Source organism: Malus sylvestris, chromosome 9 (genome assembly GCF_916048215.2).
Source record: "Malus sylvestris chromosome 9, drMalSylv7.2, whole genome shotgun sequence".
NCBI classification, from domain to species: Eukaryota; Viridiplantae; Streptophyta; class Magnoliopsida; order Rosales; family Rosaceae; genus Malus; species Malus sylvestris.
In genome coordinates, this window is record NC_062268.1 from 32,110,730 (window position 1) to 32,134,654 (window position 23,925).

General features: G+C 37.1%; 2 protein-coding genes across 2 annotated transcripts; one reads left to right on the forward strand and one right to left on the reverse strand.

The window, feature by feature from the left end:
- The first annotated feature begins 6,049 nt into the window (after window positions 1–6,049).
- LOC126583900 (uncharacterized oxidoreductase At4g09670-like) lies at window positions 6,050–8,197 on the forward strand. Its single transcript, XM_050248442.1, has 2 exons — window positions 6,050–6,568; window positions 7,397–8,197. The coding sequence occupies exons 1-2, from the start codon at window positions 6,101–6,103 to the stop codon at window positions 8,015–8,017; spliced, it is 1,089 nt and encodes a 362-aa protein (XP_050104399.1). The 5' UTR covers window positions 6,050–6,100; the 3' UTR covers window positions 8,018–8,197.
- Window positions 8,198–20,357: 12,160 nt separating this feature from the next.
- LOC126634406 (protein GAMETE EXPRESSED 1) lies at window positions 20,358–23,426 on the reverse strand. The gene is made up of 7 exons (XM_050304917.1): window positions 23,288–23,426; window positions 22,220–22,738; window positions 21,543–22,130; window positions 21,345–21,471; window positions 21,070–21,256; window positions 20,837–20,984; window positions 20,358–20,748 (listed from the first exon to the last, which is right to left on the reverse strand). Exons 2-7 carry the CDS (start codon window positions 22,696–22,698, stop codon window positions 20,496–20,498), a joined length of 1,782 nt encoding a protein of 593 aa, XP_050160874.1. The 5' UTR covers window positions 22,699–22,738; window positions 23,288–23,426; the 3' UTR covers window positions 20,358–20,495.
- Window positions 23,427–23,925: the final 499 nt, after the last annotated feature.

Genomic DNA, 23,925 nt, shown 5'->3' on the forward strand with positions numbered 1-23,925 from the left:
CATCCTTTGACATACGTAAAACTAAAAAATTTTAAAAAATAATAAAACAATAGATACAGTTTAAAAACCAAGGACACATTTTTAATATAAAAAACTAATTAAAAGTTTTGAAAACTTTAAATTTTAACACAAAATAAAGGATAAAATAAATAATAGCAGGATTGACTTTTTAGTATAAAAATGTGATTTTTTGTTAAAATGAACAGTATCAGAAACTTTTTCTTAAAATTTTTTTTTTTAATATGTTGGAAATATTTTTTTTTTAATTTTTAACTGATTTTATTATTATATTTAATATATTGACTCACTGGAAGCTTTTCAAAGCTCTTTTAACTTTTAGTTTTCCACTGTTTTCTGACACAAAAAAGTGGAGAAGAAAGAAAGCGTTTATATCATGAGGGTATGATGACCATATGATAATGCATGTTTTCATGCATGGATTTATATTGTCAGGTCTTTCTCTGTAGTACTACTGTACTAGTGTGAAATAGTATTGTATACAGAAGACTTGTTTTTTACCTTGTTTTTAATGAGAGATTCTCACTACACTGAGAGTACAAATTCGTATCATAATATAAGTAAAATATTAATAAAATTATATTATTTTTTTCTTATATAATGATATATAGTGTACTTGTTACAATCAATAAAAAACATTTCTCGTTTTAATTCGTTGTAAAAATTTCAGAAATGTGTTTTTTTACATGGCTTGGTTGGACTTGGACCTAGTAACTAGGTGGCTGTGAAAATGAGGCAAGACTATAACTTTAGGCTGTAATTTGTGTGGGAGGGAGGAAAAGGGGGATTAATGTGGATGTGTGTCTGAGCTTTCACATCATACTTTGTTGAGATAGAGGTTGACATTAGTCTGTCGACAAATTACTTGACCCCATTGTCTTTTCAGCATTTAAGGCTTTGTATGTATTTCAATGCTATTAGTTTTATCATAAACCTAATATTTTTTCACAATTTTTCTTCATTTGTAATTAATAGTGAGTGATATAAAGAGTAAATAACGAGCTAAAAGTAAAAGAGTTTTAGTATTGAAAATTAAATTTTAATAATTAAAATACACGTAACACGTTGTGCTACATAAGTACATAGCATTGAAATCAGACTGCTTTTCTCATAACAAAAATACCTTTTATTTGGTGAAAAGAGATGAAACGGGCTTTGCATATCTTAACATTGGACTACGCCCGTTTTTGGGCGGGGCTTCATTTCTGTGTACTGAGTCCATTAAATGGTGAAAAAGCATAGAAGGCATTGATGGGGTTAGAACCCCAATCCCCAGAAGGCCCGAAACACTATCAAACTTTAGTAGGTCAACAACTTTTTTTCGGTTAACCACTATGAGTTGGCCTAGCGTTTAGGATAAATTCTAGGTCTATATTCTGTACGGTTCGTTTTGTGTTCGATTTGCGTTGGTGAATTGTTCGATGGTGGTCAAAGGGAGATTGAAATGCCTCTGTGAGTCTGTTCCCCTAAAAGAGTGGACTACCGTGACTTTGTCACTAGTTGATCCTTTAAAAAAGAAACTTGATTTTTAGTTGACGACTCATCCTCTCAGTTTTTCCCACTGTTGTCAACATTTGCAGCCCCCATTAGCAGTGGCGGATGGATCCAAGATATTAGTCTCGAGTGATCCTAATGTAAATGTTCAAAAAAAATAAATTATTTAGACGAAAACAACATTGAAACATTAAACCATAACTTTCAGTATAAACGTCTGTACAACAACATAAGTCTTGTTCTCCTAAACTTTGGGTCCAAGAAAATCATAGTCACTTATCGTTTGATTTTAATCCTACAGTAGAGAAAAAAGTACAACCATTTTTTTTTAAATTTAAAAAAAAATGAAAACTAAACATAAAAGAATTTTTATCACAAATAGTCCTTGAAATTGACCTGCAACATCAAGACGGTCCCTAAAATTGAAAATGGATCAGTGTAATCCCTAAAAATGGATATTGCAAATCAATATGGTCTTCTATCACAATTCCGTTAAAAATTATGTTATGTGATGATGTGTAACGTAACTACGCTCCACAAGTTTAATTAAATATTAATAGATGTTTTTTTTTGTCTGAACAAAAGTAAGCTTAATAAAAACAAACTCTTTTGACTTCTCTTATCCCAGGAGAAAACTTGAAATATTGACGCACCAGCTCGCCGTCCGCCACTTTAACGACGGTTTAGAGTTTAGGCAATTGTGTAACTCGGTAACTGGTAACCCGTATAATATGAGATAAGTCATTTAAATTGAAGGTGAAATGATTATTTGATGAAAACATTATTTGTTATACGTAATTTGTATCAAATAAGTTCATTGTTTCATTATTGCATTATCGCGCAACACGTATGACAATCATATGACATTTAAATTTAGAAGAAAAAAAATAACTCGTTTAAAAATCTTGTCGTGCTCAGATAATATAACACGTATGATAATCATATGGCGTTTGAATTTAGGAAGAATTAACTTGTTTAATAATCCTGTTCGGATTGGCCCTAAACAGTGTTGAACATCAAATAGAAAACAAATGAAATAGCAAAACTAGAAAATGGCCATTTACCACAGTGGTGGAAATGTGTTGATGTGAAATCTCATTTCCGGATTTCACTGTTATAATCTACGCATTGTTATTATTGAAATTTTATGTTATTTTCTGGAATTTATATTAATTTATTTGGATTTAGATTTTAATTAAATTAGTTACGAAGTTTGAAGTTTGGAAATTAATTATTTAAAATCCGTAGACCTTTCGAGGTCATAATTTATATTTTTGAATAGAGCTCAATCCCACGAACGCATAAGCGAAAGCCGTTTGCGAGTCTGGATTATAACGATATAGTTACGGACGTTTGAAGTTGTGATACTATAGACTTTAGGAATTAATTATCTCCCACTTTGTGGGTAAGGGCCCAGATCGATATGGGGTGAAGTGGACCGTCAGAATTGAAAAAAAAAAAAGAAGGGGGGGGGGGGAAGCAACCAATCAGGAAGAAGGGTAAAAGAAAGGGAAAAAAAAAAGAAAAAGGAAGAAAGAGACCTCCCCTCCCGTCCGTACACCCGCGCACCCACCCGAGCAAATTTCAGCGATTTTCACCATCTTTTCCATCGAACCACCACCGTACAACACCTGAAACTTCTTCTACAACATCCCTTCTACCATTTTCACCCAAGATTGTGGGTTTTTAGGTCAAAAATCGTGAAGAACAGTGCAAGGAACCCGGAGGTGTTCGACAGCGATTCGGTCGTTCCGACGAGTTTCACCACCCATCACCACCCTCAATCAACTCCCCTTGGACCCAGGAACAAGATCCAACCAGTGGTAGGGGCGTTGGAGCACTGAGGAAGGAGAATTGAAGAACACTCACCTTAGGGTTTCCGATGGATTCGAGCTAAATTGGGGCTTTTCCTGGCCAAATTGGACTTGGCCACAGGTATAAAGTTTGCTCTACTCATTAAGACCTACATTTTTGTAAAATTTGGTAATTTTAAAAAATAGTTGAATTTTCCGGTGAGTTGTGGCGGCTGGCCGCCATGTGCGGCGGCGCATGCGGCGGTGGACCGATGATATATTTCTAAGTCCAATTAGATGCCCTGAATTCATAAAAGATATTTGTATGAAGTGGTTTGATTGTTTGAGCTGAGTTTCATTATGATACATCACTTAATCAAAATTTGAATCGATGATCTGACCGTTGGATCGTCACCAAACTTTAATGCATTATAGAACATAATATTTGAAGATAACTAGAATTGATGGATCGGGAATCCAACATATGGATCTTCCTGAATTGGATTTCTAAGTTAGTAAAATTAATTATTAACCACCACCTAATTCTAGCAATTGGCGAAAATCCGGCCGTTGGATCTCGATGAGAATTTAATGTGTTGTTATATGAGAATAATGATGACCCTAAGAAGTTACGGATCCAAAATCCGATGGGCGGATCTTTCGGATCGAATTACATGGAGTTGCGAACCCTACTGTTGACCGAGAGTTGACTTTTGGTCAACATGTCCCGAAACGTTCTAGATACTAGAATTGGTAGTACCATAGACTAAGTGAAGTCTAGTGGACCCACATTGGTTAAGGAGTGACTTAAATATATGGGGTAGGGTTATTACCTTAAATTCTTATATTGGTATCCGTTGTGAATACAAATTGGTTTTATAAGTGTGATTTCTATTGAAATGTGATTTTTATATATTTAGTCATAGACCTATGTTTATGAAACATGATTTGGCTTGTGTACTGATGGTGTTTGTGATATATATGTGTTTAATTATCTTTTTAATAATGTGAATGATAATTATGATGAATGTTATGACAATTATGGGATCAAATATTGTTTGATAATTATTTGGATATGATTGCCAACTGAATGCCTATTTGCACTTGACATTACTACCTAGCATGAGATGAAGATGAAAGTCAGAAGATGAGTTAGGTACTTTATTAGATTTTTAGTAGAAATAGTAATTAAGGGAATTCCTTGTGTTATGTTCCATATGACTAGATGCTGGTTGATATGTGGAATTGATAGTGTGTATGCGTATAATTATGTACAATGTGTGATGATGAGATTTCACCATGTAGTAGTGGTACATGGATGGTCCTACTTGGTATATTCGCAATGGGGGACCATACGCATGCTAGGCGTGATCATGCTTGGTATATCCGCGATGGGTGATCACTACCTAGAGCTATATGGTACAGTCCTGCTTGGTATATCCGCGATGGGGGACTGTTATGGGTGATCATGCTTGGTATATTCGCGATAGGTGATCACTGCCTACGGTATTAGACTATGCATATGGTTCTGCTTGGTTTATCCGCGATGAGGAACCATACGCATGCTAGGAGTGATCATGCTTGGTATATCTGCGATGGGTGACCATATGTGTTCAGGGATGATCATGCTTGGTATATTCGTGATGGGTGATCCCTGCCTGCACGATGAGATTATGCCTATGGTTCTGCTTGGTATATCCGCGATGGGGGACCATACGCATTCTAGAGGTGATAATGATTAGTTGTACTTGGTACATTGGATAGGCAATCATAATTAGTTTGGTTCCGTTGAGTGGTCCGAAACCCGAAGTTGTTGGATTTCGTGGAGTGGTCTAAAATCCCATTATTTGGAGAAGTAGGCTTGGCCTAACTGTGTCACTCTGGCCTTAGTTTCATATATATATTTGTGAAAATGGTTTCGAGAATCTTGTGAATTGAGTTAGAAAAGATGTTGAACGTCTAGGTGACTCCTTCTGGATTTTCTACAATTCGATTATGATTTCTTAAGGTATGAATTTAGAAATATGGGAATGATTGTTATTACTTTGATGAAATCAATTAATTAATGTGGCTAGAGAATGGTTTTGTGTTTTGTCGGTTCATAAATATGATGTATGTTGTGAATTGTGATATCATGATGAGACATAACGATTTATATGTTGGATGGGAGAGAAATCAGGTTTTCATGGGGGTTTGTTATGTAGCCTGAGTCCAGGAATTTCATGCTGTCATGTTATAATAAGTGATTGAGGAATGCTATACTTTTCTGCTTGAACTTAGTGGAATAAACTTCTGATTTTGTGATTAGTGAACTACGAATGGTTTGATCTCTATTGAGGGTACGTAAGCAGTCTAACGAGGAGGTTAGATGCAGCCATAAAGTAAACGAAAAATTAGTTTGAAATTCAATTCTCGGGTTGTGATTTGCCATATCTCGGAGGCGGGATATATGAGATATACATGTATTTAGTGACGTCACGTGTCGATCCTGGACGTATGTCGGGATTGGGGTGTGACAGTTGAGCTCTTACATGATGGCATGAATTCAAACTCTTTTAGTGACTAATCTAACATTTAATCTAATAAAATCTATCGTTTGATAACAAAATAAAAATAAAATCTCGTTGATGGCTAATCTACCAAAATTTAGTTTTGGACCAAAAAAAAAAAAAAAAAGAAACAACAAAGGTTTTTGAAGTAATTTCGACCAACAATAGTGGCACTTCTAAAACAAAGGCAACAACCACCACCCAAATCAACAATCTCTCAACTCTCAGAGGCCAAAAATCGAAAAAATGGCAGAAAGTCCAGCAGCAATACGTTTCGGCATAACAGGATGCGCCGACATAGCCAGAAAAGTAGCTCGAGCCATAAAGCTAGCACCCAACGCCACCCTCTACGCCATCGCTAGCCGTTCGATCGACAAAGCCCGGAAATTCGCAGCCCACAATGGACTCTCCGGAGCCGTCAAGATCTACGGAAGCTACGAGCAGCTGCTCGACGACCCATGTGTAGATGCGGTGTACATGCCCCTGCCCACAAGTCTTCACCTGCAATGGGCGGTGTTGGCTGCTCGGAAGAAGAAGCATTTGCTTTTGGAAAAACCAACGGCTCTTGATGTGGGAGAGCTTGATCGGATACTGGAAGCGTGCGAATCCAACGGTGTACAGTTCATGGATGGGAGCATGTGGCTGCATCATCCAAGGACTGCAAAATTGAAGGACTTGATCTTTGATCCCAAGCTTTTTGGTCAAACTGACATTGTAAGTATATTTCTTGCTTCATATTCTGTCATTCCGTATGGATTGATTGACAATTTTATATTTACTTTTTAGTGGCAAACGAAAAACTAAGTGAGCGTCCATCTTAAAACAAATTGACAATAGAAGGGAACTAGCTTCAAACTATTAGAAAAGATCTTCCTTTCTGGATGTGGGATTCATACGCTCAACAAAACAAACTACAAAGTTTGGAAAGCTGCCATTTGTTTTGTAACACATTAAAGATTTTAGCCTCATTGGAGGTACTATCGTGCAGTGCTCGAACCCCCTTGAGTTGCTCAAATTCTAAAGGTCGAGAAATCCCCTACAATTCTTCAACATATACAAAAGTGGGATAATTTTCAGAGTTTCCCAATTAAACTATGAATGAAAAGAAACACTAAAATGTTTGAGGCCATTTCTGGAATAGCAAATCGGTTCTCGATGGCTTGAATCACGATGCAAGATAAACTCCGCCTATGTAAGTTTATCTTACATTGCCGGTCCCAAGCCCGGGTAAAGGACCACAGTTACGTCGAATCCTTATGAGAAAAGGTTAGTAATTTCAAAAGTTGCTCCTATCTCATTGATCCATGAAAATAGTTTCTTTTAAGAATAGAAAGAACAAAAGAACGTGTACCCTTCAACGCATAAGACCTACATAACTTCTGGAAAGAGGAAAAAGAGAGAGATCACTGAATTAATCCGAGAGGAATTCGAACTTTCTTTGCTTACTGACAATTGATTAATATTAGGAACACAACTGGTCTACCTGCAATGTCTATATGTTTGTTTTTTTTTTTTTTTTTAACTTGTTATTGTGCTTTTAAGATCCGTAGCACGTCAACACTGCCAGGAACCCAGGATTTCTTGGAGAGCAACATCAGAGTGAAACCGAACTTGGATGCTCTCGGTGCACTTGGGGACGTAGGCTGGTACTGTATTGGGGCCATCTTGTGGGCAAAGGACTATAAATTACCAATTGTGGTGAATGCTCTACCTGATGTCGTCAGAAACTCTGCAGGGGTCATCTTGTCTTGCTCTGCATCATTTCATTGGGAACCCGCAGACAAAACCGTCGCCACAAGTCACTGCTCTTTCCTCTCCCACACGTCCATGGACTTGGCTATGACTGGCTCTAATGGTTCGCTGCATTGTAATGACTACATTATTCCATACCAAGAGAATTCTGCTTCATTTGACTACACATCCGGGGCAACATTTGTGGAACTCCACATTGGGTGGAATGTAAAACCAGAAGAAGTTACCGTCACTTCTGAGCTGCCGCAAGAGGCATTGATGGTTCAAGAGTTTGCAAGGAATGCTGAGAACATTAGGAAATTTGGAAATCGTCCGGACAGTAAATGGCCCGATATCAGCAGAAAAACGCAGTTAGTATTGGATGCTGTGAAGAAATCCATTGATCTTGGTTGTAAACCTGTTAAATTGTAATTAATTTGCTAAGAACTTTTATAAGCTCGGATAGTTGTAGTTTTATAAATATTTATTCTGGCTGTACAGATTAAACGTAACCAGATTACGGGAATTTGCAGATTGCTGCAGCCTGCTGTTGAACAAAATTTACTGTAGCTAAATTAAACCTACAAAACACATTTATTTTCATTTGTAAAATATCGAATTGCATGTGCCTAGGCACATTTTATTACAAGACGCGTGATTAAAACTTCCACTTACAGTTAAGAAGATTTTCATTTTAAATGAAAATAGAGAAGGACTAGCCGAGTTTAGCAATTCATCAATGCTCACGTGCGAGGCACTGCCACTTCTCCATGAAGCAAAAAAGACCATATCACCCAGAAATTTCCCGCCCGCCCTCTGTTTAACAAATTTTACTAATAATAAGAAGGAAAAGAAAAAAAAAATGTTGTTTAGTTTTTCCACGTAGAAAAAAAGGTTTGGGTTTAAGAGTTTGTACAAGTAAGTGGTGAATTACCCTGATAGTTAGGACTCTTACGGCCTTACTTGTTGACCCACTGCATTTCGAGTTTAAAATATTCCTCTTCCCCTTTCTCTTAGTGTAGAATACGGTTTCTAATAACATAAAAAAAAAAAGTTGTACATGCAGATTATTAACCACGTTAGAGAACAAACACTGCGCAAGTTAAAAGGAAATGCTCCTTAAAAAAATGTAATCGATCTTGAAAAATTAAAATTGCTCGTTGTGGTAACCAAATTTCACCTGCCTTAGAAGGGCAGTTACACTAAAGCAAGCCAAGATGACGAAATTATGCCCAAAGTTACGCCAATACTCAACTATCGCATGGGTTGACAATTAATCCAAGGAGGAGATGTACCCGTAAATAAGGCCCGGCAGCAAGTAGACTTAGTTGCTCTGACAAGGCCCAAAAAGGATCTCATGAGCCTAGAGGGACTCACAAATGAGATTAGCCCAGAAGGGCTAGCGTTTGAACTAAATTTCCACACCACCTTGGATGGAGGAACACTTGATCGTCCACATGCAAGAGAAGCGAAAAATCATGAATTCCTGGGCACCAGTATGGTAACGCCAAAGGATCTCCAACAATCGAGTGAAAGGTTTTAAAACTCAAGAAGCGGGCTAGAGAGCAAGAGAGATATGCTATCCAGAATGCCAATATCATAGTACCTTTGGTGAACCTTGGATGGGTTATTTATACTAGTCAAGAGAGAGCTTTTTTAGGATAGTAAATCCGTATTAAATGGGAGAATCATAAAGGATATCTACTATAAGATATTGCTTCCTTTTAGGATTATGATTACTTGAGCCGCACACCAATCTCTAGATTGTGGGAATCTCCAAAAATATATAAAACCAATCTAACCTCGAGTCAGATTAGGTTTCTATGTCTTGCTGAGCAAGCAGGTCTTTCTCGACAAGGCTTGCGGGTCTTCCCTACCATTTCGAAGCCCAACAAGGTGTGGTAGCACCGTTGGACTGTTTACTCGATCAGTCTAATCAGATTCGTCTAGTGTATGGCTGGAATATGGAGGCACACTTACACTAATTCGCCCCACTCTAGCTGATGAAAATTCATGACCCCACAGCTGAGTAAGGAAAGATTCAGCCAAATCTCCAAGGGATAATGATCCCTAAAATCATGGCCCACGCATAGGCGATGATCATTGATATTGTTAAGTACCATCCTAAAACGGGATTCTTATTTGGTGTCCTACAACACGTCTCCTTTAGTCAACTGTTGTTAACCACTAAGGGAGCGGTGCAGTTGCCTTAATGAATCATCCTCTTCAAGCCCATGATTAACCCTATGTAAAGATATGATCATTTCCATCAAAAGATATATTTTTTCTTAGCCAAAAAACTTATAGCTTGAGATTCATCGTTCCAACAGTTAGGTCTTACCTAGGCATTAGAGAGGCTTTGACTCACATCACACCATGTCTAACAATTTTTTACCTATCTTTTCTTTCTTGGTTACAGGGAATTGCATAAAAACCAGACTGGGCCAATTATATATAACAATAAACTCCACACTGTAATAAGTTGTAATTTTTTTAGATTTGATCTTAAAAAAAATTACTTCTACATAATATATAATGGAAATTGTTATTAGCACTCCAAAAATCTCGTTCTACACTCCTCACAAGTGTATTTTTCTTTCTAATAATAGAAAGTTTAGATTGTCAAATGAGATTTTTGGAATACTAATAACAATTCCCTATATAATATGCAATGTCTTAATAAAAATTTAAATAGTGTAAGATCTTTGGCTTCTTTAATGAACAAATGGTTTGAAAATCAATACGATATTATTGGATGTGTTCTTCTCACTTCAAATAAAATTCATATTTTTTTTGTCATTCCGAGAAGAGTTGTGATGACACAAAAAAATCATTTACAATATCATAAAATAACTGTGATTGTGATTGTTAGGTGAGTGTTTTTTCATGACAAAAGTTTTCGAGGAAAAAAAGAAGTTTTTTTTACTATTTTTTGGTAAAAAAGAAATTGTTATTCAAGATCCAAAACAGCGACACATTTGCATAACTACCTTTTTCATAGGCCCCAAAAGACTCGAGTTTTGCTCCGAACAATCACTCGGACACCGGCTTGTTCATTCTCTCGTTGTTTTGTTGATCCCCTCGTTCTTAGGTTGACACATTACATTGCTTTTAACATTTTAAATGATCAATATGATTCACATAAACAAAGAGATTCTAATCTTGAATGGATGACGGAAGGTAAAATGGTGAGATGACATTGGCCTTGGAAAGATGGACCATCCATCCATATTTCACTACGTGCTTTAAAACTAACAGACTTGACGATACTGTCGGAGCAGTGGGATGAATTCCAGGTTTCCTAGAAAAACGGGGTCGTCCTTTGGGCAGTCAGTGAATCTTTAAAGACTGACATTCAAGGCTGAATGGCCTGCGAATGTAAGAAGGTGTGCAGCTTCAGCCACGGATAATGAGGTTGCATACCTTCTGCAGAATTCAGTCAAGAAGATCATCTTTAAAGAAATCGCTGGCCTCCTTTAAGGATGACCCAGTTTTTCTGGGTAAACTGGAACTCATCCACTAATGTAGTACAATAATCTTAACCTCTTTTGCTTCAAGCTGGATTATCTATTGTCTCAAATACCAGTGTCGGGCTTCTCGGAAACGATCTTTTTTTTCGATCACCACTAGTAGCCTTTTTTTCGAAAAAAAAAACTCATTTATTGTGCAAATTGTTGCCAAGTCCATTATTTTGAAGCAAGTGTTGAAATATGGATGAAGTTGATTAATCATAGTTTATCATTCAGATTACCACTGCTTCGAGACTAGTCGTGATTAGGGCTAGGTGCAGTTCGGGTTGGTTTGATTTGGGTCCAAATCACCACCCAAATCGCACATTGCGGTTCGCCTAAATACCAAACCATAACTGAAGCATAATGGCTTAAAACCGAGATGATCAGTTCAACAATGTTGCACTACGGTTTAACATGCACATGTTACCAAATGAATTATTTCGATTACGTGGAAATAATTAAAACAGAAAAATATAAATGATTCGACATAATCTTTGTACAAACAACAATACAAAATACAAATACTAAATTTGGCAATGGCGAGGTTTCATACCCTAAAAACGTTTCATAATAGTTTCATTATCAGAAACAAGAAAATACTTTTTTCCTAATGTAAACAACTAAACTATTTAACCGTTGATCTCTCATATCAATTAATCTAAACACAAAATCATATCAATTATTTAAGCTAAAAAATATATATGAATTAACCAATAAATGATCAAATCAATATGAAAAAATGATTAATTTCATCCCAATAATCGTACCAATAACTATAACTTATTAAGAAGGCTTCATTAGATTTAAACGCCTAAAATTTAAAGTTTTTTTTTATCAAACATCGTGCCTTTTAGGATTTTGATTAAGGCCCATAGGTAGATTAGGCCACGTCAGTCTATCTATCAAATTAAAAATCATTATTTGTTGTGACATATGTTCTGATACATATTGTGATTGTGTAAATCTTAAATTGAGATAAATTAGGAATTCTTTTGGGATCTACAAAATCTTTCCTAATAAACTTTGTATTACTTGGAGAGCAAGTTTCTCTCCTCCTTATTACTATAAATAAAGGCACAAGGATTGGGGAATTAACACACAATTCCTCAAGTCCATTCTCCACTCTCTTTCTCTCCATGCCGCACCCCTCAGTTAAATATAAGCTACAACACATTATCAGCACGCTCCTCCGTTGTGCTGAGGAATCTAACGTGGTTATTCTTCAATCAGGGGAGTATTAAGTTTCAATTATTCTTAATTGATCGAGTTTTTTTTTTTATTGAATTCATATACTTTTATTGATTTAATGTACAATTTTTTTTCTTGAACGTGATACAAGCTTTGGAGAAGGAAAGTTGAAATTGAAGAAAGAATTTTCTGCATCAAACCAGTTCATCAATATCATCACACAATTAGGTTCTTCAAAAACAACTGTTTTTATCTCGATATTTTTGCGGCCCTAGTAGCATGGACATTCACCATAATGCATGACCATACTTTATGTTTTTTGAATTTTAGATTCTACATAAATTGTGCATGCATTAGACTGATGATTTTAAATTAAGTGAATTGATATTACTATGAATTATATTGAATATGCATGAATTGAATTATATATTGTTATATATGCATATAATTGAATTGAAAAACAAAATATATAAATTAGGGTGTGAAACCCTTCCCACGGAGTGAGTTGCCGAGCCCAGCATGCCACCCAGCAGCCTAAGCCGTTAGAGCCAAGCTAACCCGCGAGCCAAGCCACAGAGCAAATGCTCCAACCCTGAACCAAGACCCGACACCATGAATGGTATTGTCATCACCAAAACCACGGCCAAGTCTAGCTTGCAGCCACATTACCTCCATAGGTCAACGTCCCAAATGACCTAACAATCGTCTTCGACGAATTTTTGGTCGAGATTCATTTGAAACTCATCGGGTTTTTTCTTTTCAAAATTCCAATTTGATTTTTCTAGGGTTCTTGATTTTGAACGTTGACATCTAATTTCCATTCACCATTGTGGTAGTCATTGAATCACAAACTTGGCTTGAGTTTTCCCGACCAAAAACATGGCCCCCTGAAGCAGCGGCGCCAACTTTCTTATCCGGCTAGCACACCAGCAGCAACTGGGATGTTTCCTTGGTTCACCAGCACCCTAATTAGGCCCTGGTAACTCGGCCAGCAGCAAACAAATTTTTTTCCTCCTGGGCTCGTAGTGTAGCTGCTTTGATCGGTTCGCATGTGTGGTGTTCCCATGTAGCACGCCACACTGGATTGCGCCCCCTAGGTAGGCCTTCGATTTACCTTGCAATGCATCACACAGGATCTCCACCCTTATTTTGGGCCTTTTGTTTTCCCCGCGCCTTGGGCCTGCCTATTGCAGCCTAACGATGCTAAGAAGTTCTACTGCCTTCCTCCTTAGTTAGGGCTGCCTCTTGTCCAGTCTAGATTAGGCATAGGCCTCAAGGCACATATTTTTATGCTTCTGTGGGCTTCATTTTGGGTCACTAAATTTAATCACCTAATTTTTTTTATGGTACTACTGGGTTTATATTTTTCTCCCAATTCCTTCCGTTGGCCCGAAAACCAATAATTAATCAATTATAATCCTAGGCCCCAAAAACCTATTTGCATATAATTTGTTTTCTTTTTGCTTTATATATTTTTGTCTTGTATATATTGCGTTTGTTTGCAAGTATTATGAACTTGAAGTTTCAGAAAAGTGCCATAGAAACCTAAAATTTCTTAATGTGCAACACTCATGTTGAGACCCAAAGTTCTCCATGCTTAAATCCATTTAAACCAAACTATGTCTTAGAACCTGAATGTTCTAACTTTGATGTTTACGGAAATTTTATTTCGTAAAGCACCAATCACATTCTTGTTTCTGCCATTTAGCGTATTGTCGAACCATAACAAGTTTGATTTCACGGATTTGAAAGTTTTGAACAAGAAACTACTTTATGCGGATACAAGATGTGACACCCCACTTGACTACGACTAGTTGCAAAATCATTGCAGCCAGTTATGGTGTGGAAAAGCTGAATAAGCGTCCGCTATAATCTTCATTCAAAGACTTATGCTTGAAGTATATCAAATGGAAGTACCTCACTACTGAGGATTCCATGGCTTTTTTACTCGCTATGGACTGTTTCAAATCATGCAAAGATGAATTCTTGCCTAAAACAAAACATGATTGAAACCTTTACGTCTATGAATAGGTCCAATTCTGAAGTTTATATCCGATCAAATTTCAACTGGAATAAAATCTTTCTCATCCTTCCATATCTCTAAATTACTCCTGAAGTAGCAGTATAGAGAGCAGAAGTTTACTAAATTCTCAGATCTGATTACTATCACACTTGTGGTAGAAAGTTACCACTGCAATTCGGCTGGGAGGTACCGAACGGTATAGACCCAGTTTTGGCTGAAGTCTACCAAATGGTGGTGCTTTGCTTCGGCAGGGATGCATCGACATGCATGCTCTGCTTTAGCAAAGGTGCACCGAATGGTATTGCTATGCTTCGGCAGAGGCATACCGAACAGACCCCTCTAGCTTCGGCTGGAGCTTACCGAACTCAATTTTGGGTCTGTCTGTCTCACAATCTCATTTCGAGTTTGTTTTACAACATATGGTAGAATCAAGGTCTGCCAAGAGGTGGTATCATGCCCGAAGCATGATCCTTGGCATATAAGACCTAAAACTTCAAGAATAAGGGATAGTGTTCCCGAACCTCAACCCTACAAAATCTAATTCAGTTTTGACGAAATAGATCATTGGTTATGCACTTGTATGTGCTTCTACTAATGTTGTTGAGGAATACCATTCTTGTAATCAATCTACGAGACTAATTTTGCTTCACCTAACACATTTGGTGAGCGAAATTTGACATGGAAGGCCTATTGGCTGAACCCCCTTTGTATATTTGGTTTACTTTGTGAACAATCTATTTATTCTCGAATTTAAGATTGGTGTTTAGATGTCACTATTATTCTCGAATAAGAGTTAATTAACGAAAATTACCACATGTGACTAATACAATTAACTCATGCTTAAGTATGTTTTATGAGGAAGTTAGCTGTCTGGTTCTATGCTAACTTCATACCTAATCACCCCCTGACAACCTTTCAGACTTATCCAACCTAATTGTTGGCCAAGGCACTGCCCTATATTATCCAATGGTACTAATTTTACCATAAAGGGAAGCCTTATACTCACTTCATTCCAGAAGAAACGCCTTTTTTAGCTTTAAGGATTTTCGAGAGCACTATTACCATATTGAAACCAATGTAGAAATGGAGTAAATTTCCTTTTCACTGCCTACGAATATAACCAGAAGCATATTCTAGAGAAGATAGAACGCCTAATGAGTGAATTACACCCATTCAGGCCCATTATATGGCCGGCTAGAAGCCCAAGATCCCAAAGGAATTTTCGCTGTGGATGTACGGTTGGGATATCTAGGATGATCTGTGATGTGCCGTTTTAGGCATCTCCTTACCATAAGTAAAGAAGTCATACCTAGAAGCGTCTTATGCCTTAGCACCCTTCATCTTTTCTACAAAGGATTCAAGGGGACATTTGTGGACTGATTCAACCACCATGCAGACCATTTAGATACTTTTTGGTATTGGTTTATGCTTCTACATGTTGGTCACACATGTGGCTGTTGTCCATAAGCTGCATTCTCCAACTTGTGCCTTAGATTAACAAGCCCAGGGCTCACCACCCTGATTATCTGATCAAATCTATTCGATTGGATAAGTTGGAGAGTATAAATTGAAAACTTTCGATGGATATTGTATGTCAGTTGGGTTTTGAAGTTGAACATCAAGTACCCCATGTTCATACCTAGAACGACCCAATAGAAGCATTCATTAAACAACTTCAAATGAATGCGCGATCGTTGGTCATACGTACCAAGTTTCCGATCTCTCCTTAGGGCCATGCAATATTGCAAGCAGCCATGTTGGTTTGCCTGAGGCCCGTCATGACCAACCTTATAAAAGCGCATGTCAGTTGGTTACTAGATACGAACCTGACATATTGCATCTGCGAGTCTTTGGTTGTGTGGTCTATGTGCCATTTGCGCCGCCTTTATGTACAAAAGAAAAAATGGGTCGTTAGGGAATGATGGAAATCTATGTCGATTATGATTCTCCTTTTAAATTCATTACTTAGAACCTTTGACAAGCGATCCATTTACCACTCATTTTATGGATTATCACTTTTATGAGACAGTGTTCCAGTCGTTAGGGGGAGATAGGAACATCAACGTTCCCAAAGAACGACGTAAATTATCGTGGATGTCCCCACTATGTCTCATCTCGATCCCAAACTAGATCGTCAAAGTATAACCAGACACTTCATCTGATCTAGCAAAAGTGATGATATCACATATACCAGCAGCAAATGTGCCTGCAAAGATATGTACTAAATGTACGACAGACCTTTGTCTAGAAAGTAAGAATGCCACTACTATGGCCGACCCTCATACATTGGCGGCTAGCCAATCAATATGTCATGTGCTAGAAGTGTGGCAAATCACTCGGTTTGAATGATTCACCTCCCAAAAAATGGAGGAATGTGGCACGAACGAATCCGCCTTTCGACCTCTGTCTCAATCTTTTACATCTTATGAGATTAAATTCTGATTATTCCCAAGATCTGAAGTTCTCAGTCTAGTATACTAGTTTGGATGAGATATGGAATTGGAATAAGATTATCATAGACGATGTTTCATTTATATGGTAACTATCGACATAAATGAAAATTGACGATAACGAACCGCGTTCTGTTGATTAATGTCAACGTAGAATTGATTGGTCAACTAGAAGAATTAATCTATGACGAATGAGATGAATGAAATAGTGTGAATGACGTCTTGTGGTGCAAAGCTTTTCTCATACGCCCTGTGATTGATTACAGCATTACCAACGTGGTTGTAGTATCTCTAAGATCATGATACGAAACCTACATGGAGTTTCCAAAGGACTTATATGTACCAATTCAAATAGTTCTAAACCACAAGACCCTTTGGGTTTTAATGTGGCTCTCACTTTATGGATGCAGAACTATCCTGGGTGGATATGGTATACCCGTCTAAGTGAATAATTGATCAGTCAGGGATATATGTCGAGAGTGTACAAAATATGAAATGGCTAAAGTTGAGAAAACTGACTCGCACCTAAAATTGAACTTTAAGATTAATGATCTTGGGAAAACTCGACATTACCTCGACCTGAAGTTTCGAGCTAGTTATGTTGGTATTATGGTCCACCAGTCGAACTAGACCCATAAGGTGTTACGTTTAAGTATACCCTGATTGTCTGTACGCTAAATGCAAATGAGACCTTTATGGAGGATATGGAGCATACGCAACCATATCTGAGTACAATGGGCGTTTGTTGTACTTAGCTCAAATACACTAGATCAGACATCTTATGTGATGATAATCTTTTGGCAGCACTGTGCCTACACTCCACCACCAAATTTGGTGTTAAAGATATTTTTTCGTTACTATGGATTTGGGCTTATCTATCCCTATGCATCTCATAATAGATCACACCCCTTTGATCTTCAGAATGATGCTTACCTTGTGGGATTCGCTGAACCAGACTATCTATCTGACTGCATAAGGTACGTCCCTGAATGGTTATGTTTTTACCATTAAGGAACACCACAATATCTTGGAGGTCCGTGATAATAGACCTTTAGTTACGAAACCTTTGAATTGTTCCAAGACTCACTGTATCTCATCATGTGAGAGATATGGTCGAGAACTCTTGTGAGAAAAATTTGAACTCCCTGCGATTTTCATTCATCCTTGAGTCCCAATAATGATCCATGAAGACAACACTGTATGTATCGACCAGATCATGATACATCCAACAAGTCAACGCCAATCATATTGTGTGTACCTTAGCATGAGCATCAGAAGATTGAAGTCAAGCAGTTCGATCCCAGACAACCTTGTCGACCTCTACACGGAGTACCTTCTAGAAGCTTGTCCAAGGAAGTGGTATGCATAACTTTCTCATTTGCGATGCTTATAGTTTCATTTGGAAGTTCTGTCAAACTCAGGGGGAGTATCCAGAAATATACTTACTTGTCCTTAACGTACTTTTTTTCCCTACACTTAGGAGCATTTTTCCCACTAGGTTTTTGCTACCTGACTAGATTTTGACGAGACACCCATCCTAGATTGGTCATACCCTTGTGTACGTCCTACTTGAATCTCGAAGACATATAGTTTTGACTTAATGCAACTTCACACTTTTCTCCTTTAGCTATGGGCTTTTGTCCTACCTTGAATTTTGCCATAGCAAGGTTTTGTGAGTTTTATCACCCATGCATTCTTCTGTTTGTTTTGAGACTAGCATGTGCTACTTGTGTCAACTAGACGAGACGACTTCATCAACTGTTTCTACATTTTCCTGAAGATCTGAAGCACCATCTACTTGAGTATTTGTACACTCAAGGGGGAGTGTTGTGACATATGTTCTAATACATATTATGACTGTGTAAATCCTAAGTAGAGATAGATTAGGAATCCTTTTGGGATCTAGAAGGTCTTTCTTAATAGACTTTGTATTACTTGAAGAGCAAGTTTCTCTTTTCCTTATTACTATAAATAAAGGCACAAGGATTGGGGAATTAACACACAATTCCTCAAGTTCATTCTCCACTCTCTTTCTCTCCATGCCGCACCCCTCAATTAAATATAGGCCACAACATTATTGAAATTTTCAAAATTATTGTTGTAATTTTTTGCCAATATTTTAAATTATTTTCTAAGTTGTGGACTCTTTTTTAAGATATAATCATGGTTTTTCATTCAAAATATTTATCTAATTATCTCTTTTTTATATTTTTTTTGTACAAAATATTTTTTTCTCCCAAAATTAAAATATTATTTTATCTTCAAGATAACCAAAATCGTGGACGTTGGATCTTTATATTTTTTTAAAATTATTATGTACACATTTTGTTGAGAGAATTATTATGTATACATTATTAGTACGTTTATTATTGGTTTTCATACGTTTATTTTGTTCATATTATCGATTGATACATTTATTTTTAGTTTTTTGTATGTTTAGAAGATGTGACTACTGACGTTCTGGTTAGAAGATGCGACTACAAGACAGATGTTCAGGGTTGAAGGGGTAGAGGAAGATCTACAAAGACTTTGGAAGAGACTCTAAGAAAAGACTTAGAGTACTTGGATCTAACGGAAGACATGACACAGAACCGAGTGCAATGACATTCTATGATTCATAAAGCCGACCTTACTTAGTGGGAAAATGCTTTGTTGTTGTTGTTGTTGTACGTTTAGCTTTGTACATGTCATTGATTGGTACGTTTAATTTTAATTTTTGGTATGTTTGATTTTAATTTTTGGTACATATCATTGGTTGATAACTTAATAATTATCTCTCTTTGTTTTGGATTAATAATTGATTGATAACTGAATAATTATTCTCTCTGTTTGGGATTAATAGCTTTGTTGTCTGGCTGTAGCCATGCGGGGCTTACCGATGAAGGACGAAGCTTATTTGATAAAATGAAGGTGGGTTATGGCGTGTCACCAACAATTGAGCATTATGCTTGCTTGGTGGATCTCTTGGGTAGAGCCGGTAGAATTAAGGAGTCCTTAGATGAAGTGGAAAGCATGCCGGCTCCAAGGCAATGTTTCTCTTGCGGAGCGTGCTGCAATGAAGTTGTTTGAGCTTGAACGAAACAATCCTGGGAACTATGTGATGCTCTCAAACATTTATGCAAATGCAGGAATGTGGGACGGTGTGAAAAGGGTCAGGGAACTAATGAAGGATAGGGGAATTAAAAGAGAGGCTGGATGCAGTTGGATAAAAATAAAGAACAAAGTTCACACATTTGTAGCAGGTGGCGGTTTTGAATTTCGTAATTCAGCTGATTTTAAAAACGTTTGGAAAGATTTGATGGATGCTATGGAAGAGGTTGGTTATATCCTTGAGACCAGTGCTGTGCTACATGATGTAAATGAAGAAACCAAAGCAATGTGGCCTTGTGGATACAGTGAAAGAGTCGCACTTAAGTTCTCACTTGTCCACACTGCTGCCGGAATACCAATTAGGATTATAAAGAACTTACGCATTTGTGCAGATTGCCACTCCTAGATGAAAATAGTTTCAATGATTACAGGGAGAGAGATTGTTTTGAGAGACGCAAATCGCTTCCACCATTTTAAAGGAGGAGCATGTTTTTGTAATGAAGGACTACTGGTAACAACACAATTTTTTCTTGCTTTTTTCGAGGTTCTTTTTACAAGTAATCTTCATTTGAATTTCTGTTTAAATACTAATAGATGGAACCCCAGAAAATACGTAAGAATTATGAGTTCAAACGTACAAAGAGTTCTCAATGAAGAAGACGTTGGCGGAGATCATACTCTTTTAGAGTTGAAGCTGTGATAAAATTTCCGCCAACTTCTTCAGGAACTAAGTAATCAGGGTCTTCAGAACTGTCTACATCTTCAGGTAAGTTGGTGTCAACCCACGAGGACCAGTTTAAATCACTATCTGCTTCCCATGACAACTTCTGGTTTCGTTGCATGCCATTAACCTTCTCAATCAATGTATGTAACAACTGATGGTTCAACACTTCATAGTCCCTGCATCGTTTGAAAGGCATGCTTTTAGATATAGAAATCAAATATTCATCTTTCAGCTCGAATTTCCAAGTTTCTGCATTTATCATACCTGTATGTGAAAATTGCATATATTAGCTGAACTAAAGCAATGACTGCAAAGATTGACCGGAAAAGGTTTATTTTCCATGTTTGGTGTTCAATATCACTCACTGTGAAGCGAATTATCGCTACTTCTATCAAGAAAGTAGTGCACAGCCCTGTAATATACAGCAGTAGAATATAAGTTTAGTGAACCACTGCAAACTCTGAGCATTTTTCCTTTTTTTATAATGGTTTACATACCGATATATAGCCATGGTCTCACTGTGTATGTTTGCTTTGTGCTTGTGAACATGTAGATAACAAAGATTGATATAGAGTAAATAAAGAAAGCTTTGATTATGCGCGACTCAAGCAACATAGCATTGTGCAAAGCAAAGAGTTTATCTAATGCAACGAACATGCTGGCTTGCTTTGATTCAAAAGATTCCTGTTTGCATAAAACCGAGAATCAATGAGACAATTACAAAAACCAGTCGAAGAAACCTCATTAAGAAGAAACTATAAGCTAAACAAACCTGAGCTGCCAAGATAGACTTTGAATTTTCCATCAAATGATCGTGAACCTGCTGAAGTTGTTGTTGCTTCTGAAGAAGCTCTTCTTGTTGTCGATGGCCATATTCCGCTAATCGTTGAAGTGTACTCCTGCAATTTGATAATGTATTAGAGAAATTATACAGGTTCTCTGGACTTTGACAAAATTTTCTTAGTTTTACCTGCTCTCTTCTAACGCTTCAGATTGAAATTTGGTTAAAAACTGAAGATCCTTGAGAGCGGTCGTCTGTCCATCTAGAAGCTGATGCTGCTTATCCAAAGAGAGCCCAGCCATATTCCCGATATCGTCAGCTTTGGATTGCAGATTTTCCATCCGAGATGACATTTCACCTCCAACTTTAATGATCTCCTTTTCGATTTCTACAGCTTCATCTCTCAAGTTATCGATTTCTTTACCCAATTGGCTGTATGAATCTTGCAGCACTGCCATCCCTTCGTTTAAATTTCTCTTCATTTCTATTTGACCTTCTTGTAGCTCCGACTGAGAAGCTTCGATTTTCTTGGATTGCTCGTAAACTGCTGCCGAATGCTTCAACACTATGCCTATATGATCTCCTACATTTCTTGCAGTTTCCGCCACTTGCTGTGTCCGAAGATCAATTGAATTCAAAGAGTCATATATTTGATTTGAGCCCTGCAGTAGGTATTCTGCTTTCTCTTCAATTGTTTCCAACTTGGTCTCTGCATATTGTGCTGAGTTCTTAAGTTCATTCACTAATCTCTCTGTTTCATGCTTAAATACTCGAGCCCTAGCAACGACACGAAACAAAATTCGTTTTAGTTTTTCTAACGAACATAACCATTTCATTCACTTTGCACAAAAATTATAATACTTAACTGTAACTGATGGCAGATAGAGTTGGTTTCAAGGTAGAATTCCAAATAGACCTTGTGCTCATGGTCATTCAAACTCTTGAGGCATTTATGCATGGCAGATTTCGAGTCACACGAAGGAAAAGGAGGCCTGCCGGAATCCTTCTGAAAGCAATCACTGAGATGCCAAGCAAATCTTGACCGCTTGTCTTCAACAGCGAAAATCTCCGAGCACCCAGCAAAGAGATGTCGATAAGCATTTTGCCAACAAGAGTCTGAACCTACCAGTTTCTTCTTAGCATTTTCGACAAGCCGGATTCCCTTCTGGTCATCAAGACCATCCATGGAGAATTTACCAACTGAACCACCGGAAGCGTCCTTCGTACCAGAAGGGTTTTCGCTCGAGTAGGTCTTGTCGGACGAGGAGAACCAACCCCATGAGTGACAGTCCAACGGAGTCGATACCAAAATCAGCAGAAGTAGAAGATTACTAAGATTCCCCATCTGAGGTAGGTATTTTAATTTTCGAGCAATTTTGTGAAACCTGCACTGCACAATTTTACGAGTTTATGTATTCTTCTATTGCAATATATATACTATTATCCATCCATAAGAATTGAAGCTTGGAGTTCAAGAAACGCAATTGAAAAGATTGCGACTTTTTTATTTGTTTAATTTATATGCAGGACTTTAGCCATCTGTGCCAAACCAAAAAACAGAAAATGGAAAAGACAAAGTAGAAAATGAATGCAAAAACGACATCTAATCTCTTTGAGACGAGTCTACATGATTCATCACAAGTCACGTGAATGCGTGATAAGTGATGTAAATTCATGAAGATATATCTTCAGTTGTATATAAAAAATTTCGTTATTTATTTTGTAGTTTTTTGTCGTTTTTATCTTAAACTGTTCAGTAAGATCATCGTTTTTATAAACAGTGACGGAATTTTTGTAAACAAAAATAGTTAATGAATTTGATTAACCAAATCGTACAATCTAATCAAATTTAAGGATTTAAAGATAAAAGATTATGCGAAAAAAAAGAAGTTAAAAACATGAAAAAGTAAAAAGGAAAAGGAGAGGGGGGTGACCTGGCTGCCTGGGTGGGTTGGAGATTTCTTGTTTCCAAATTCCAATAGCGTCTCTGAATCTGTCTCCACAAATCGCAATCTAATAATTTATAAAATAAAATAAAAATAAAAATAAATCAGACAGACGTAACCTTTGATATAAAAGGAAGGAACTAAACGGTGCGTTTTTTTTAATAAGGCGCGTAGTGGTTCGTATTCGTCTTCTCCTCTCCCGCGGAAGCATATAAACAGGCCACTTCGGGTTTGCCAAAATCCTAAATTGGGCCAATCAGACCCACTTCTAAATTATGATTGCTGGCCCACTTTTATTTATTTTTATTTTCACATGATTCCTATATTTTACTTCTTATTTGTGTTGAATATATTTTACTTCATTATTTGGTTATTTATTTTTCTATTATTAATCTCTACATATAAAAGAAAAGGACCAATTTGATTAATCTTTAGACGTTTAAGAAATAGGGAACTTTAACGAAAAGCTCATCGCACTGTTCACTTTAATAAAAAAACCACATTTTTACACTAAAAAGTCAATCATGGTACTATTGACTTTACCCTTTATTTTGTCCTTATCGTTACAACTCAAAGTTTTCAAGCTCTTTTCATTAGTTTTCCTAAAAAAATATACAAGGGGCCAC